This window comes from Plectropomus leopardus, chromosome 1, assembly GCF_026936395.1.
Source record: "Plectropomus leopardus strain MGB_pleo_1.0 chromosome 1, ASM2693639v1, whole genome shotgun sequence".
Classification (NCBI taxonomy): domain Eukaryota; kingdom Metazoa; phylum Chordata; class Actinopteri; order Perciformes; family Serranidae; genus Plectropomus; species Plectropomus leopardus.
In genome coordinates, this window is record NC_142176.1 from 24462853 (window position 1) to 24478604 (window position 15752).

Here is a 15752-nt window from a genome sequence, read left to right on the forward strand (position 1 = left end):
TAAATAAAAAACATGAGGAAACAGAAATAGAAGGGCCAATACATTATAATTAGGATTGAGCTAATTATCCTGAAGGATGACCAAAGAGTGTATTATCTACAGAGAGCAGCGTGTTTACAGTGGGGTTATGACTTTATGTAGCTGCACAAAGCAGCTCTGTTCACAGCAGAGAGGAATCTTGACCTCAAGCTGTGATGATCAAAATCATCCATATGACCAAAAAGCATGTCTCCATGACCTCAGGGATGGACACTTTGGGATGGATATAAATATTATGGAGGCCATTATGTACCACAATTTTCAGTTTATTTCAAGGGGTCATTTACTGTGTGTTTGTATTGAAGATACAGCATGGCAGACAAATTGACAGACTGGTGTAAATGTATGGACAAACCATACTGTATTTTCTGTATTCAGCTGGTATAAATGTTTAGGTGTTTAGGTCAGGGACGTCATCCTATTTGATGCAGTTGTGCAGTTACACCTACCTCCTTGAGGGCCTTCTTTTCTTTTCTTTTTCTTTTTTGATCACTACGAGGACATTCAATAGGCCATGGCATTATATTATCATGTCATAGAGTCCTTGGGATACGCAGAATGTACAGCAACTATGCTTTGAAATTTTTGGAGTGGATTATAATATACAGGAGTAATCTGCAGTAGTATTTTGATAATTCTTGCAATAATATAGGCCCTAGTAATCATAATTCCTATTGGGTCATGTTTTCATGTGTCAAACCTGTCTTGTCTGTGCCTAGCAGGAAACTCCAGTTTACAAGAACCAGCAGGAAACTTCACAGTTTACAAGAACCAGTTTGGAACTGATGCTTCTATACCTTTTTTAAAAGTCACATTTGTGTATAGTCTGCTACTATTTGATTTTAATTCACAGAAGTGTAGTTTTCACAAGCATTTAGGCCTCCGATATCCTCCCGGTTGCCATACACCTTTTGTCCTCTGGGGTCAAAATGACCCCGCCTGGTTGACTGTTATTTAAAGCATATTGTATAAATTGTCAATCAATTCTGTGTTACACCTTTAGTCTTACTTCAGTCCACACATTCATTGCCGCACACTTTCCCCTTCTTTTTGGAAATAAGGGCCAACAGACCTTGTTTACCACATAAGTATTAACAAGTATATTTTGACAGCAAAGGATTTCATTTGGGGTCAGAATGACCCCAAGGGCAACACGAGGGTTAAGTATTTGCAAAAGTCTCACAAAATCATCTCTTTAATTGATTTTCTTGTTAAGGCGTGTCTGAAAATGTGATAGAGTAACACCCTCTGAGTACCCTGATAGTAGACTATGATGTTAAATTTTGATTTTTATCATCAGTACAATCTCTGATCTAACCTTACCTAAATCAGATGTTATTATTTGTTGTTCGGGGGGCTAGCTACAATGGATTTAAAAGAAAAGAAAAGCCCAACATGACGTGTATCTTATTGAAGATGATGCTTTTTCATCTCTGAGGAAATGACTTGGAAGTTCTCCAATATTTCATAGAAAAGGAAATGGGTCTTATTTCAAAGTAAAAGCTTAAGACCACGTAGCTTAATACGCTACATTTAAACGAGAGACAGAGAATTGTGTGTGCGCGTGTGTGCGTGTGTTTTATTAAATAGAGATAACTGACTAAAAGTATTCATATATTCCGTGTATCAATCACACAATGCTACCGAGTGGTAGATAGTAAGATTTTTATTTTGACAATATTAACCGGAAATTGACGTTATATGTCTTGACGCTTGATAGCCTTGTGATGTGATGTTGCTGGTGACAAAATAACACGGGGAGAACCGTTCATTTCAAACAAAAGCGTCGACTATTTAATACATTTTACAGCTGTCGAGTCCTTAATGATAAACAAGGTCGACAACGGGGTAAGCTTCTGACCGGACCGATCCGTTAAATTAGGTAGCATTAGCATCCAAGCTGTTTTGTTTTTAAAGCTAGTTAGCTAGCTAACGTTAGCTGTGTGTTGACATTTGTGCAGTGATGTTTATGTACCATTTTTATGTTGGTAGCAGGATTTGATTGATTCTGTTATATATCCCACATGTTGAACACTTAATATTCATAAAAGGTTAACTCTTTATCGGAGAGGACTGTCAGCAACAGCTCTAATTGGTTACAGTCGGTGAGTTGAGGCTTCAAACTGTAACGTTTCCCAGGCTTTCCAGTGCTTTCTTTTTTCGGCCGCATGTACTGACCTCGATTATAAAATTTACTATAGAAATAAATTATTCATAGTGAATTAAATGATTGGTCATTATGTAGAAATTACTTCCTGCCTGCAGCCTGTAAGTGACAGTGTTGTTATTGTTTGTCCAGAGCACATGGATTTTCATAGCAGTACCGAGATTTTAATTTTATGCCACTGTTATTATCACGCATCCTCAAAACACGAGCATACTGTTTAATTTCACATACCAAAGCTTTCTGGGGTTAAAGAACAGGAAACAGGATCAGGAAAAAGTTAATGGTGAGATATATGGAGGACTGAAACTGTCAAGATAAAAATTAAATAAATGAAAATGCCAATATTTATTTAATTTCCCATTTAATTTTCCATTTTATTCATTTTCATATTTACTTGCTTATTTATTTACGTATTATTTCCCACTTTGCGTAGAAATTTGTTTAATTTCCCACTTTTATTTTCCATTTTCCACATTTATTTATTCGTGTTTAAATGTATTTATTTAATTATTAATGCATTATTTTCCCTATTTGCCTCCCGCTCCATTTATTTCCTTAAACATATTTACCTCCCTTTTTCCTTTTCCATCTACATCTCCACATGCATTTCCATCTCCTTACACAACTGAGGGGGGCTGGCCTATGTGCCATGGGGGTGTCAGCTTTTCGCCCCCGCAGGTGGAGAAGGTACAAGAGAGGTAAATACGTTTGAGGAAATAAATGGAGGGGAGGCAAATAGGGAAAATAATACATAAATAAATGCATAAATAAGTACAAAAGTAAGTAAATAAATAAAAAATGAATAAATAAATATGTAAAATGGAAAATAGAATGGGAAATTAAATAGATAGGGGAATATATATACCAAGTGGGAAATAATACACAAATAAGTAAGTAGGTGAATATGAAAATGAATAAACTTATAAATAAAATGGAAAATGAAATGTGAAATTAAATAAATATTGTCATTTGTGGAGTTTTCATTTATTTATTGACACATTTATTTATTTTTGGTTTTGTTAGGTTCATTCCTCCATCGAGATATTCACTTCAGGTTCGAGGTTTTCTGTTGCCTTTTATCCACCTCAGATCTACTGCAGACTGCTACGTATTGATAGCACTTTAAGAGGCTCCTATTTCTTGTTGAAGTTACGGGTACCATGGGTAGTGTCCTCGTCATGATATTGTTGTTTTTAAAAGAGCTGTAGACTAGTGTCTAAAGAGTAACTTTACTCATCAAAGGGTACACTGATCCTGTGAAAACTGTTGTATATTGTCTTCTGTGGCTCTGGTGTGACTTTACAAAGTCTGAGTTACCCTGATGATGACAGCCATGCCCAAATTAACCAACCTCTCAGTTTGACTGTAATGTATTTTCTGTCTAAGATGTAGCCAATGAAATGGAGTATGATGAGAGACTTGCACTTTTCCGCCAAACCCGCCTCAATCCCTTTGATCGCCGAGAGGAAGAAAATGGTCCCCAAGGAGCCAAGACGCCCCCACTGCACGGTAAAGGTCATCACTGGCAAATCATTACACAGTTATCTCAAGTGTAGAGTACGAACTCACATTAAGGTCACTTTAACGTTTGCAGTGCAGTTCAAGAAAAAAAAAAGAAAAGCTTTTTAGGTTCAAGTTTGCGTGTACACTCTAACATATTACTAATGAACCAGAGGCGTAAACATGTAGTGATATGGACTTCATTTATTGGACCTCACTCATGGCACAGTTTTGGTGATTGACATCCTGCGTCATTAGCGCTACTCTGATCCACATGGAAAAATGAAAACAACCTTTATTCTGGTGAATTAACTGATACTGCAATGCACTGCACCTTATGGATTTATTTATTTTCTCTGGTCACAAAGACAGCTGTTGATAAGATTTGAAATGAATCCCTTCCAACTCTTTTCTCTGTGATTTTTGACTTCGGCCAGAGGGCGTGTATGTCTTTTCTACTTTGGCAGACATTCAGTCGTCTTTTCAATGTTCTGTTCTTTTATAATATAACTAACTTGGTAGAATGTGAAAAGAAGCAATAAATTTGGTGTCTTATCAGCCATTGTGTAAAAAAAACAAAAACAAAAGTTCCCTGCCTGTGGTCTGAACTGAGGAGGCGCTGCGGAGGGAGGCATGTTCTGAGATCATAGCTTCTGCTTTCCTAAATGTCATAATTACAAAAGTAGATTTTCTCCCTTTACAGTGCAAAATAAAGTGAGGCTACTATGAGCTTAAATCGTGTCATCTGTATGGAGCAGTGACTCCCTTGTGAATCAATTTTGACAAATGATTCGCCACTAATATTAACACAATTAACATTAACAATATTAACACTTTTCATCTAGTTAAAAGTAGATCCTCACACATTAAAAAATAAACACACTGGACTGTTTTGAGTAACTCAAAGCTTATGTGAAAGGAAGTGAGATGTACACTGGCTGAACCAGAGGAAACCAAAGCATAAGTGTAAGCAGTATTTTAGTAACGCTTCCTGTATTTTAGGATTTGGGAATGAAAGACGTCTTTGTTCGAGTACAGTAATTTTGACAGGCAAGCCTAACACACTGAGCTGATTTCACAGGTGTCGTCCGTGTTTTTCTGCTTTATTATCCTCTAACTTTGCGTTCCTGAGATACTGAATTCACCCAACATGTTTTGTTCTGAGGTGTATGCAGGTAACAACAGCATTTGTTTGCACTTTTTGTGTAAATTTGTTAGAATTTATGATGAGCAAAATAGTGATTTTGTGGGATTTTTGTGTTTGTTTGTTGTTGTTTTTTTTTTTTTTGAAAATCAAAAAGCCAGTCATCATAATTAAAATAATTTCAGCACTTACAATGATGATTTTGCACAGATTTTATTTGACATACAGACTTGGGTTGACCATGTACCATATATTGTGTCATTTTGTTTTCTCATTTTTCCCTTTTCACATTTTCATGGAGACAAACAAAGCCTCCAAAAACACACTTGCCAAGAATTACATTTCAAATTAAGTAAAGGATTGAGGCTGATCAAATTATGTGAAATGTGTTACTAGATTATAGCTTTATTTTTTTCCATCACTTGAACTTCAGGGCTTTAGGGCTTTTTTTTACAATAGATAATAAATTCATGTGGCCTGTTTAGTAAAAAACTGCTGATGGACAAAGTTATCAAACCGTTGCTTATCATATTGCAGCGATTAGCAGCTCAAGAGCCAGATATCTTTCTCAGGAGTTAATGAAGACCAGAAAACAGAGCCAAAAGAATGAATACAGGACTTGGACTGGTAGAGAAACATATCTCTAAATTAATTTTAAATTAATTTTGCTCCTTGTCTGCTCCATGTGTCAGTAGGTCTGTTAAGAAGTTTGCCTCAATAACTTTACACAGGCATGAGTTAGATGTTGTGTTTCAGGTTGTTCTGCTGTCCCCAAGTGGCCAAAATGCAGTAATGCAGCTCTAAGCAGCTCATGTGGTCACAGACATCTGAGAGCATGAGCTCACTGTTATTTGGCAGCCACTCTTTCATATTATGAAAGTTTAACTCTTAACTTACAGACATTGCAAAGAAATTGCATGTAAGCAATGATGTATAATACAGTTAGTGAAATGTTGTCTTTTCACTTAGCTGTTTAAGTCATGTGACTGATAACCATCAGACTAATTTCATATTTGTCTTTGACAGACTGATACACAAAACACACATTCAGGCGTACCAATGATAGCAGCCGTATTAGGACAATGTTAGCACTTTAATGATTTAAAAACACACCATATGAATGATTATGGAACAAAGTAATTGGAAACATGTAGATGCAAATCGGATCACTTCAGAGTACATCCAGCTTTAATGACACGGGAGGAGTCCATCCCGTCACCTTGTTTGGTTACACATTAGCAGTACTGATAAGACAGTTACAGGATGTGGGATTCCTTCATTTGTCCACTTTGAGCTTCTGTTCATCTCCTAGACTTCTTGAGTAGTGAGTCAGAGTGTGGGGATTGTCTTGAGTGGCGCTGCAGTCATGTGCGTGAAATTAGAATGCATGACTGAGTGCTCTTACTAGACCGTAGTGTGTTTGCTGACGAGAAGAAAAGTCCTTTATGCCACTCTGCTTTTTTAGAAGCAAGGCCTGAGCTGTTCTCTGGGACCAGGACACACAGTTCAGACCGAACCATGGACCTTGGTCTAGCTGAAGACCACTTCTCAAGGCCAATGGTAAGTAAAGTATTGTTCTTGCAATCTGCCTCAACCCCAAATAGTGTATGGCACTAAATAAAACTGTTTCACGTTATAAACATATTATAAACAGAGCTACCTTTTGTATTTACTGGACATGCTTTTGCCGTTTTAGGGTTCGTTTGTGGCGTCGGATATTGAACAGCTTAAAATGGCCATAGAGGAGTGTAAAAAGCTGATCTTGGAGCTGCCAGAACACTCGGAGAGACAGAAAGACACTGTTGTGAAACTTATCCACCTTCGTCTCAAACTGCAGGAACTTAAGGTTGGAACTAAAGGCCGATTTATAATTCTGTGTTGCATGTAGGTTGTAGCCTACGGCTATGTAGGAATGAATAGAGAAGTTGATAACATAATATTGTTATTGTTGATTCTTGCTCAGAGCATTGGCACGTGTGTACACACATGTAGAAGTGTATTATTTAGCTTTTGCATTTCTGGAGAGGCATTTCCAGAAACTAGTTCTGCATTCAAGTGAATTTGAAAAATTGGATTTTGGTTTTCCTGTAGCTGAGAAGTCATGCTTGTGGGATGAGACCAGTATCAGAGTGTTTAACAGGAAGATCAGAAGAAATCCTGTTTGGCACATTACAAATAAAGGCTTTCTTTGACTTTCCTTGTGTCAATTTTGGCCTTTTAACCATGGCCCTATATGAGATAAAAGAGAGCAAACATTGCAGAGATTCTTGGAGACTGATAAGGTGAAAAACAAGTTTGTGGAGATCAACAACTTCCCGCAAAAACTTCTCATGTGTCAGTGGCACAGTTTATCTGAGTTTCAACACTCAGATAAACAAATCAGTCATATACTAGTCCAGTTAGATTTTGTGTGCATTTTATCAGAGAATGCTAATGATCATCTGTGTCTTGTTGTAGCTGTGTTTTTGTGTATTTATACTTTCAAAAGCGAGGCCCAGCCTTAGCAGTTTTTATGATGATGATGATGATGATGTTGTTTTTGGTGGGGTCTGTACCAAACAACTGTGTTCCCTTATACCTGGAATATGGTTCATCAGCGAGGGTGTCTCTGTAGCACAACAGTGCCTCATTTATGACGGTGTGTTGTGACACATTTTACTTTTATCAAAAAATTGCAGCTCCTGTGACCTCGATATTTATTGGGCCATATAGAGATTTCCATCATATATAGATTTATATTGTAGCCCTATCGTGGAGCAATTTATTTTCAGGAGCACTTCTCCACTCCTTAACCTCTAGTACACTGATAAAACTGTCAAGGTTGCATGCTGGTAATGTTGCGGGCTGATTACTGTGAATATAATCGAACATTTTCATTAGTTGAAATAGGCTGCACTGTTTGAACGATATCAGTGATGTCTCACATATTTTGCAGTAACGATTGTCTTTTACAACCTTACATTGACTGTGTTCTGCTGTATCAGTGGTCGTGTTGAAGTTTGTTTTTGCACTTTGTTTGCTGAAGGACCCTGAGGAGGATGAGCCTAATCTAAGAGTCCTACTGGAGCATCGCTTTTCCAAGGAAAAGAGCAAGAGTGTGAAACAGACCTGTGACAAGTGTAGCACTATCATCTGGGGCCTTATCCAAACTTGGTATACCTGCACAGGTGAGACACATCAGTGCATCAGTCTGATGTAGCATGGAGCAGGATGTTTTAAGGGCACACAGATCATCGAAAACTCCATGCAAGATCATACTAGCTCTCTCTGAATATAATTTGTATTTATTTTCTCAAAGATTCTGGTCTTCCAGTATGGTATTTCCTCAAAAATGTATGTCTCATATCACTGTCTCATGTGTTCTCTCAAGGCTCGACATGCGTACTGTCATACTGAAATGTGCTACTATCTCAACCAATCAGAGATAGGGAAAGTCATTTTAAAGGACTGTCCTAAGATTGCCAGTAGAAAACAAATTCTGAGACTGATTTTTTTCTTAGCTTTATTAAATATTTTTACATTGTCATTCTATATTGTCAGGTTTCTATTTCATTTTCTCAGAATTTATTTCATGAATGGTGGATTCAGTGGGAGCATTTTCCTACAGCTCTTTAAATTTGTTAACCAGCCATTCATACTGAACACATCAGGTATAGTGGTAATGTCTGTACATGTCATGTGATTATCCCGTCTTGTTTCAGGTTGCTATTATCGTTGCCATAGTAAGTGTATGAACCTGATCACCAAGCCCTGTGTCAGGTCAAAGGTCAGCCACCAGTCTGAGTATGAGCTCAGCATTTGCCCTGAGATAGGACTAGACCGACAAGACTACCGCTGTGCAGAATGTCGCACTCCTATTTCACTGAGTGAGTACAAATTGACTGTGTTGATTTATATTTTGCTAAAGTTAAACAGAGGATCTGAAAGCAATATGTTGGATAATGCAACTTAAAATTGCTTGATAGACATGTGCGTACAGTTGTAAACAAGGTTATTTTATAGCTATCAAGTAATTGCTGACTAGAAATTACTGAGCTGCAGAAATAGATTTAACATGGAACATAATTTTAAGGAAATCTTTACTCTCTTTTACATATATGAATGCAACATATTTAATCAAGGTGCTTTAAAAATATTTGAGAATAGCTTGTTTTCTTTTGTCATAGTTTGATTGCACTGTGTAATATCAATATCTTGTAGGGGGTGTGCCAACTGAAGCCAGACAGTGTGACTACACTGGACAGTATTACTGCAGCACATGCCACTGGAATGACACCGCCATCGTCCCAGCTCGTGTCATCCATAACTGGGAGTTTGAATCACGCAAGGTACCCATACCAGCCACAACAAAATACACTCCACATGTAAAAGTATCCCTTCTTTTATATTTCAGTGTATGAATCTATTAAAGAATAACTTACTTTAGGTCATACCTCCTTCAGACAGGTGATGAGTGTATGACGTGGGTCCTTTTAAGATGTTTTAGTTACATACTGTATGTTATTTTCTGTCTGTCAGTGTTGAAAGAGACCCAAATCTGCAGCTGTACTCTGTTAAATGTTACTTCTAAACACATGAATTACACAGAATTTTATTACAGAAGCATCAAATAAACTTAAGGGGGCACTCCATCAATTTTACATGTCAAAGTCAATTTGCGAGTTACAAGGAATGCTGCGCAGCCTGATAAAACAGTCTCACTATGTCTTTTCTGGTATTGTCAAGTCAAGAAGAATTACTCAAGGGCATTGGCTTGATGTTGTTTTCACATTAATAACAGCAACTTACATTTACATTTCTAATAGGAATGCCTGCCAGTCAGCATCTGACCCACTTTAAAGTTTATCCCAGGTCAGCTGGAGGGTTGCAGAATCAGATACAGGTTTAATACCTGTGTGTTGGTATGACAGGAATGGTAGTATGGTCAAGTAGCCTTATTCAGCCAGTGAGCGTTCTGACAGCGCGTCTCTTTTCAGGTTTGTCGCTCCTCAATGCGCTACCTGGCCCTGATGATGTCACGACCTGTGCTGAAGCTAAAAGAAATCAACCCGCTGCTATTCAACTTTGTGGAGGAACTGGTGGAGATCAGGGTGGGTAGCTTCACTTTTTCAGCTCTATTGTCCCCCAGAGAAATGACAGCACACACAAATGTAGGCACACAAACTGAAAAAAAACAAAACCACGATACATGATTACATGAACATATCAAGTGACAACAGGAACCCTGGAGTACGCCATCGCTAAACCATCATCATTAGATTCCAGTTGTAAATGGGAAACTAATCGTCAGTTGGGTCATCATGAGCGCTAGTAAATAATACTAATAATAAAACTTTATTTATATAGCACTTTTCAAAAACAAGTAACAAAGTGCTGTATAGTTTAAAATAATAAAAATAAAAATGACAATTAGTACAATCAACTGAATAAAATGAATAATTAAAAGCGATCCCCATACATCATAAAACAATTAAAAGCCCACAGTAACGTAAAAGCTAAATGACAAAAGTGAGTTTTAAGAAGAGATTTCAAAGAAGATACTGAATTTGCCTGCCTGAAATCCTCAGGCAGATTAAAGACCCCACAGAAATCTGTTGAGTTTGAAGATGTTTTCAGTGTAGACAAAAAACAAAATCCACTTTTCAAAATATCTTCACACCTGTGTTCTCGTAGCATCGGGGCAAAGCCAGCTTTTACACCGCAAGCCTTGAGACCGGAAGTAGTCAGCTCCCTGGAACAACCCACAGATTCACTTGATCAGTTATCCACTCGGCCAAATCAGCCAAGCTCACCTGCAGCTTATCACATTCAGGCACCACAGCAGAGCAGAGGAGAGAGGGAGGGATCCACAATACATGCACAGAGAACAATTACACAAATATATCGAAAAAAATGTTCAAACAACCTCAGGGTTTTTGCGGCTGAAACTGCTAGCACATTCAGTGAGATAGGAAATGAACTGTATTGTGTGTGTTTACCTTCACAGAAACTACGTCAAGATATTCTGTTGATGAAACCCTATTTTATCACCTGTAAGGAGGCCATGGAGGCTCGGCTATTACTACAGGTCAGCATCTCTTTACTAAAGTGACTGTGCATGGTGCAGTTGTTACAATATGTACACTGGCATGATTTGATGTGACCAATGAGTAATATGTTACAACAGCACCACCGTGTGGTGAAAGTGGAGAGTTTGAGTTGTATCGCTTAAGATTCCTATTGAAAAACTGACACAATGCATGTGATGTTAGTCTGTGCAGATACTTTGAACTTGACTTGTCTGTTCTGTTTAGTATCAACTCAAATTTGTTCTATAAATATTCCTCCTAGTATTTCAGAACTTGGCAGCCTTTGCATAAATATCCGTGACATTTTTAAAGGTTTTCCAGTCGACAATAAACACATTTTCATAAATTCTTGTTATTTTTCGTATTTGTGTTCCCCAGTTACAAGATCGGCAGCACTTTGTGGAGAATGATGACATGTACTCACTACAGGATTTAATTGACATCTCCAGCGGCAGACTCAGCTGTTCCCTCACTGAGATCCACACCACATTTGCTAAGCACATCAAACTAGACTGTGAGGTGAGCACATACATACAGAACAAGAGCAATTCTAATCACTTCTCGTTTTTAGTAATCTGATTGCTTTTGAATGCATTGTATATATCTTAATCTTGAAGTTTCCACTATAAGTCAGACTTACTGACAATTGTATTATTTGCTAAAGGAGTAGAAAACATATGACCTTCCTGACCTCTGACTTTCTGTTGCATTTTGTGTGTGTACTGTGTGTATATGTAGCGTTGTCAGGCCAAAGGATTTGTGTGTGAGCTGTGTAAGGAAGGAGACATACTGTTCCCTTTTGACAGTCACACCTCAGTCTGCCATGACTGTTCTGCTGTCTTCCACAGGTTAGTCACCACCAACCCATCAGACTGAAAAATGCGGCAAATTCTGTGATTGTTAGGAATTTAAAATGTAGGTACTAAATATATTAAAGGCTCAGCACTGAAAAAATGTTTCAATCCCTACTTTTGGATTGATCCCAGAGACATCCAGTTGTTGGACTATATCTAGTCTATTATATTATTTATTAAAATACAATCCAGCTGTACACAGAGAAATAATAAAAGCATGAATTAGGTTCCCATTCAATTTACTGTAGAACTACCATTACAATACAGATACCCTGAACTGGACTCTCTAAAAACTCTAAAAAATGTTACATGGAGGCAGTGCCTTGCATCAGAGTATTATGTGCATGATGTTGGTTTTCGTCAGCTGGAGCTGGGTCGTCTTGTCATCTTTTTGGGTAAACTAGTAAAATGGTATCCCACTGCCTGACTGTAACTTCAAACAGAGGTGATTTTTTTGTGGTCATTGATTTATGAAGATACACTTAGATTTTTGCTCCTTGTATTGCTGGCGCCGCTGCGACTAGACACCGACTAGACTTTCCAGCAAAATTCTCAAATTGTCCATCATAATGTTGTTCTTAGAAATCTTTAGCCTACAACTAAACAGACAGACAGGGTTTTGTATTCTAATGTCAATATATTATCTTTCATCAGTAGATGCCTAAATGGACTTACAAGGCAGTGTTTAACTTTCAGTGTATACTGGTGTGGGATCAAATGTACAAATGCAGGGAAAACCTTTATGATATAATGCTGTATACCTTCATACTTGCAAAGCATTTTATTCAGTCTAATTTTCCAAGCTTTAGAAATAAAGCTAGCCTATACTTTGCCACTCAGTCCAACTTCACATTTCCATTATACCAAAAAAAAATGTTTGTTCTTCTTTCTAACAAAGGTTCATACAAGTTATCATATAAAGCAGAAACATGCAGACATGGGCTGAAGCAGTTACAGAGCTCACTGAGCCCAGTCGCGTCTTACAAAACCATTTACATGTTGGTGAAGTTTTAAGAGAGTCCCCTTGCCCAAACACTGAACTACTTCTTTAAAATGAAAAACAAATGACCCAAATGGAAACCACTAATATGACCTATTGGTGTTTGTTATTTCTTTTTAGAGATTGTTACTATGACAACTCCACAACTTGCCCACGATGTGCGCGGATGACTGACCGAAAGCAGGACGAGGTGCCAGATGTGAAAGATGCGTAAGTCGGGGCAGAAACACTTGATGTTACTGGATGTTGCACTTTGCCTCATGTTGTGCTCTAATCGATCAAGAAAGTCTAACAGAAGACTTGCTTTTCGTCTTTGTCCTTGGTTCGTTTTGTGTTTATACTGTAGTGTCTTTATCCTCCTGTGCACTACATAATGAAGCAGGGTGCTTAGAAACCCATCTGGAAATTAATATATATATATTTTTATTCAACTTTTTAATTCATACTGAAATTGGATGTACTGAACACTGTGTATGTGTGTTTGTGTGAGTGATTATTATGTGCATCTACGTGTATAAATGTACAAAATAAATGCCCTATAGAAAAAAGCCAACTCACCAGTAGGTGATAATGCATGTAGCAGTTGTTGTATATTAACTCTTACAAGCCTCAACTGCATTAACCTTTGCTGCCAACTGTGCTGAAAACTTAACTTTAAGTTTGCCATATGAGAAAAGGCATACAACTGCAGTTTCAACTAAATCACAATGTTAAATTAACCAGAAATTTGCCTTTTAGCTTCCAGTTGTATGTTTTTATTTCAATAACAAAATCCAGTAAACATGCTGTTAAAAGTTGAGCAAGTGAACTCACACTGAGCCTTCATTTCCAAGCTAAAGTTAATTAGGATCTCAGAGGTCCAGGGTGTAGGATTTAGGGAGATATATTGGCAGAAATTGAATGTAAGTATATTTTCGTTAGCTTATATTTGCCTGAAAATAAGCACTGTTGTGTTTTTGTTCCCTTTACATGAGCAGTTCATATCAACAAAGCGTGGATCCTATTCCATGGGTTCGCAGTGTTGTTTCTACAGTAGCCCAGAACAGACAAATCAAACACTGACTAAATCCTACACACTAGACCTTTAAGTTAGCGTGGCACAACTAAAATACATCATGTTTATTAAATTCACAATAAGAAAATTAGTCAGAAAATCACATAGACTATGTGATTATAACATCACCCTTTTTTTTTCCTTTTCACACATTTCCCATCATCAGTCCCAATGCTGTTTATCTCACAGTTCCTGTCCTGAAAGCAGTCTATACTCATCCTTTACTTATGTTACATGCTTATTTTCCTTTCAGAGTCAAAAGTTATTCATCTTTTTAACATGTCATAATGTTTTAAGAAAAATATTTCCAGACTTTAAAGCAACATTTCCTTTGAACATGTCTGCTCTGGGTTTGTTAAATGTCACCTTGATAATATGAGAAACCTATACAATCATTAAAACCATAATCTAAAAAATATAAATACATGTAGCCTACTAGCAATGGGTATATAGTCAAAGCATGTATTTTCTTGTAAGGAGAATTGTTTCACTGCAAAAGAAAAGGAACAAGGACTTAAATGTGCTTTCTTTTTATTCAAAACTGTGAACTATCTTTAGACAGTTTAATCCGTGTATATTCTGGTTCAGTTTAGTGCAGTGTGTAGCAAATATATGTGAATACTCATGAACATTGTGTGCCTAAGAGAGTCAGGTTACATACAGCTGTGATCCAAACGTCTTAATACACTCACCATCATGTTAATGGTTTCAGTCTTACAGTACGTAGAGCACATGTTGTCCAAAGATGACAAAGATGTTACATGACACCTTTGGTAATGTGTAAATGTTGACTTAAAGTATTTGTTTTACAATACTGATTTTTGGCTGTGTTATCGGCATGATGTACTGTATTTTTTTTTTTTTTTTTTTTTCAAACTAATGGACATACATGGTGTTGGTTAAAGCCATACCCTGTTGTAAAACATGTGGAGTAGTGCATGAATTGAATAAAGTAATGAAATGCATTACAACTGCAGTGTTGCATTTAAGTCAAATTCAGCTGTCACCTGTTAATGACATTTAACGCAGTGGACCCCTTATGGATAATAGGACACGCCCTTGTGCTGGTAATATCATTTGGAGTCTGTTGTTACTTTAAACATGCAATCCAAACAATAAATGAAGGCTGAAATAGTTCAGTTAAATTACTAAATGGCACCACAACTAGATTTAATTTTCCCAGAGGGATTAACCCTTTGAAACCTGGAGCAACATCACTTTTCTTGTGTTGTTTTCAGATGCCTTTCAAGTATTTAAACCTTGGTGAGCAAATTGGTGCAAAATTTCAATTAGTAGAGTTAGGATTTTTTAAAAAGGTAGGGAAAAAAGAAAAAAGATAGCTACTTGTTATCAAGAGGTGTCCAACCAGCCCACCAAAGGGCTCAGTCTGGCCCACTGGATGACTTTGCACACCTAATATTTACATACTAATAAAGGCCAAGACGTGTCAGGTTTTAGAAGCAAGTTAGTGATGAGCCTTCTCCATGTAAAACGCAGCTTCAGAGGCTTTTCCACACTCACCAGAATACAGTTCTCTGAGAAAACAATGAATACTTATTGTGGTCATATTTAAACAGATTTACACATATTTAACAGTGTGCAAAATACTCAGCTTCAGTACAGAAGAATCTTTATCAGACTTACATCTCAAAATAATGTTGGATGAATCCTTTTACTAAGGCACTGCCAAAGATTTGCTGGTCTGTAAGGCAAGGGAAAACTTAACATGCTTTCTCAACAGCTTCCTCTTTAGTTTGGTGTGACGATGCACCATTAGTGGAAATGTATGAAAAATGCACATGTAATGACAGTGATTAGACTGTAGACTGAACGTGGAGAAAATGAGACATATTGTGGAAAAACGCTCAGTTTTAAAGATATCTCAAGCTGTTCATCATCTGTTATAAATGGATGAACATTTTCACA

The 15752-nt window shown here is 37.2% G+C and overlaps 1 protein-coding gene across 2 annotated transcripts; it reads left to right on the top strand.

Annotated features, from left to right (window-relative positions):
- The first annotated feature begins 1740 nt into the window (after positions 1-1740).
- Positions 1741-14791, top strand: def8 (differentially expressed in FDCP 8 homolog). 2 transcript variants are annotated; one of them, XM_042500772.2, is made up of 12 exons: positions 1741-1887; positions 3593-3715; positions 6316-6410; positions 6547-6696; positions 7876-8017; positions 8552-8716; positions 9051-9178; positions 9827-9940; positions 10837-10917; positions 11297-11437; positions 11657-11766; positions 12893-14791. In XM_042500772.2, exons 2-12 carry the CDS (start codon positions 3607-3609, stop codon positions 12984-12986), a joined length of 1329 nt encoding a protein of 442 aa, XP_042356706.1. In that variant the 5' UTR covers positions 1741-1887; positions 3593-3606; the 3' UTR covers positions 12987-14791. The 2 variants fall into 2 exon arrangements, with proteins under 2 accessions (XP_042356706.1, XP_042356782.1); XM_042500848.2 differs by lacking the exons at positions 1741-1887; positions 3593-3715 and adding an exon at positions 3824-4881.
- The last annotated feature ends 961 nt before the right edge of the window (positions 14792-15752 follow it).

Excerpts from the sequence above, each read along its gene's own strand:
- def8 (XM_042500772.2), top strand. The coding sequence starts at position 3,607 with ATGGAGTATGATGAGAGACTTGCACTTTTCCGCCAAACCCGCCTCAAT. Across the intron at positions 6,411-6,546 it reads ACCACTTCTCAAGGCCAATG|GGTTCGTTTGTGGCGTCGGA; the intron begins GTAAGTAAAGTA and ends TTGCCGTTTTAG. Across the intron at positions 6,697-7,875 it reads TCAAACTGCAGGAACTTAAG|GACCCTGAGGAGGATGAGCC; the intron begins GTTGGAACTAAA and ends TGTTTGCTGAAG.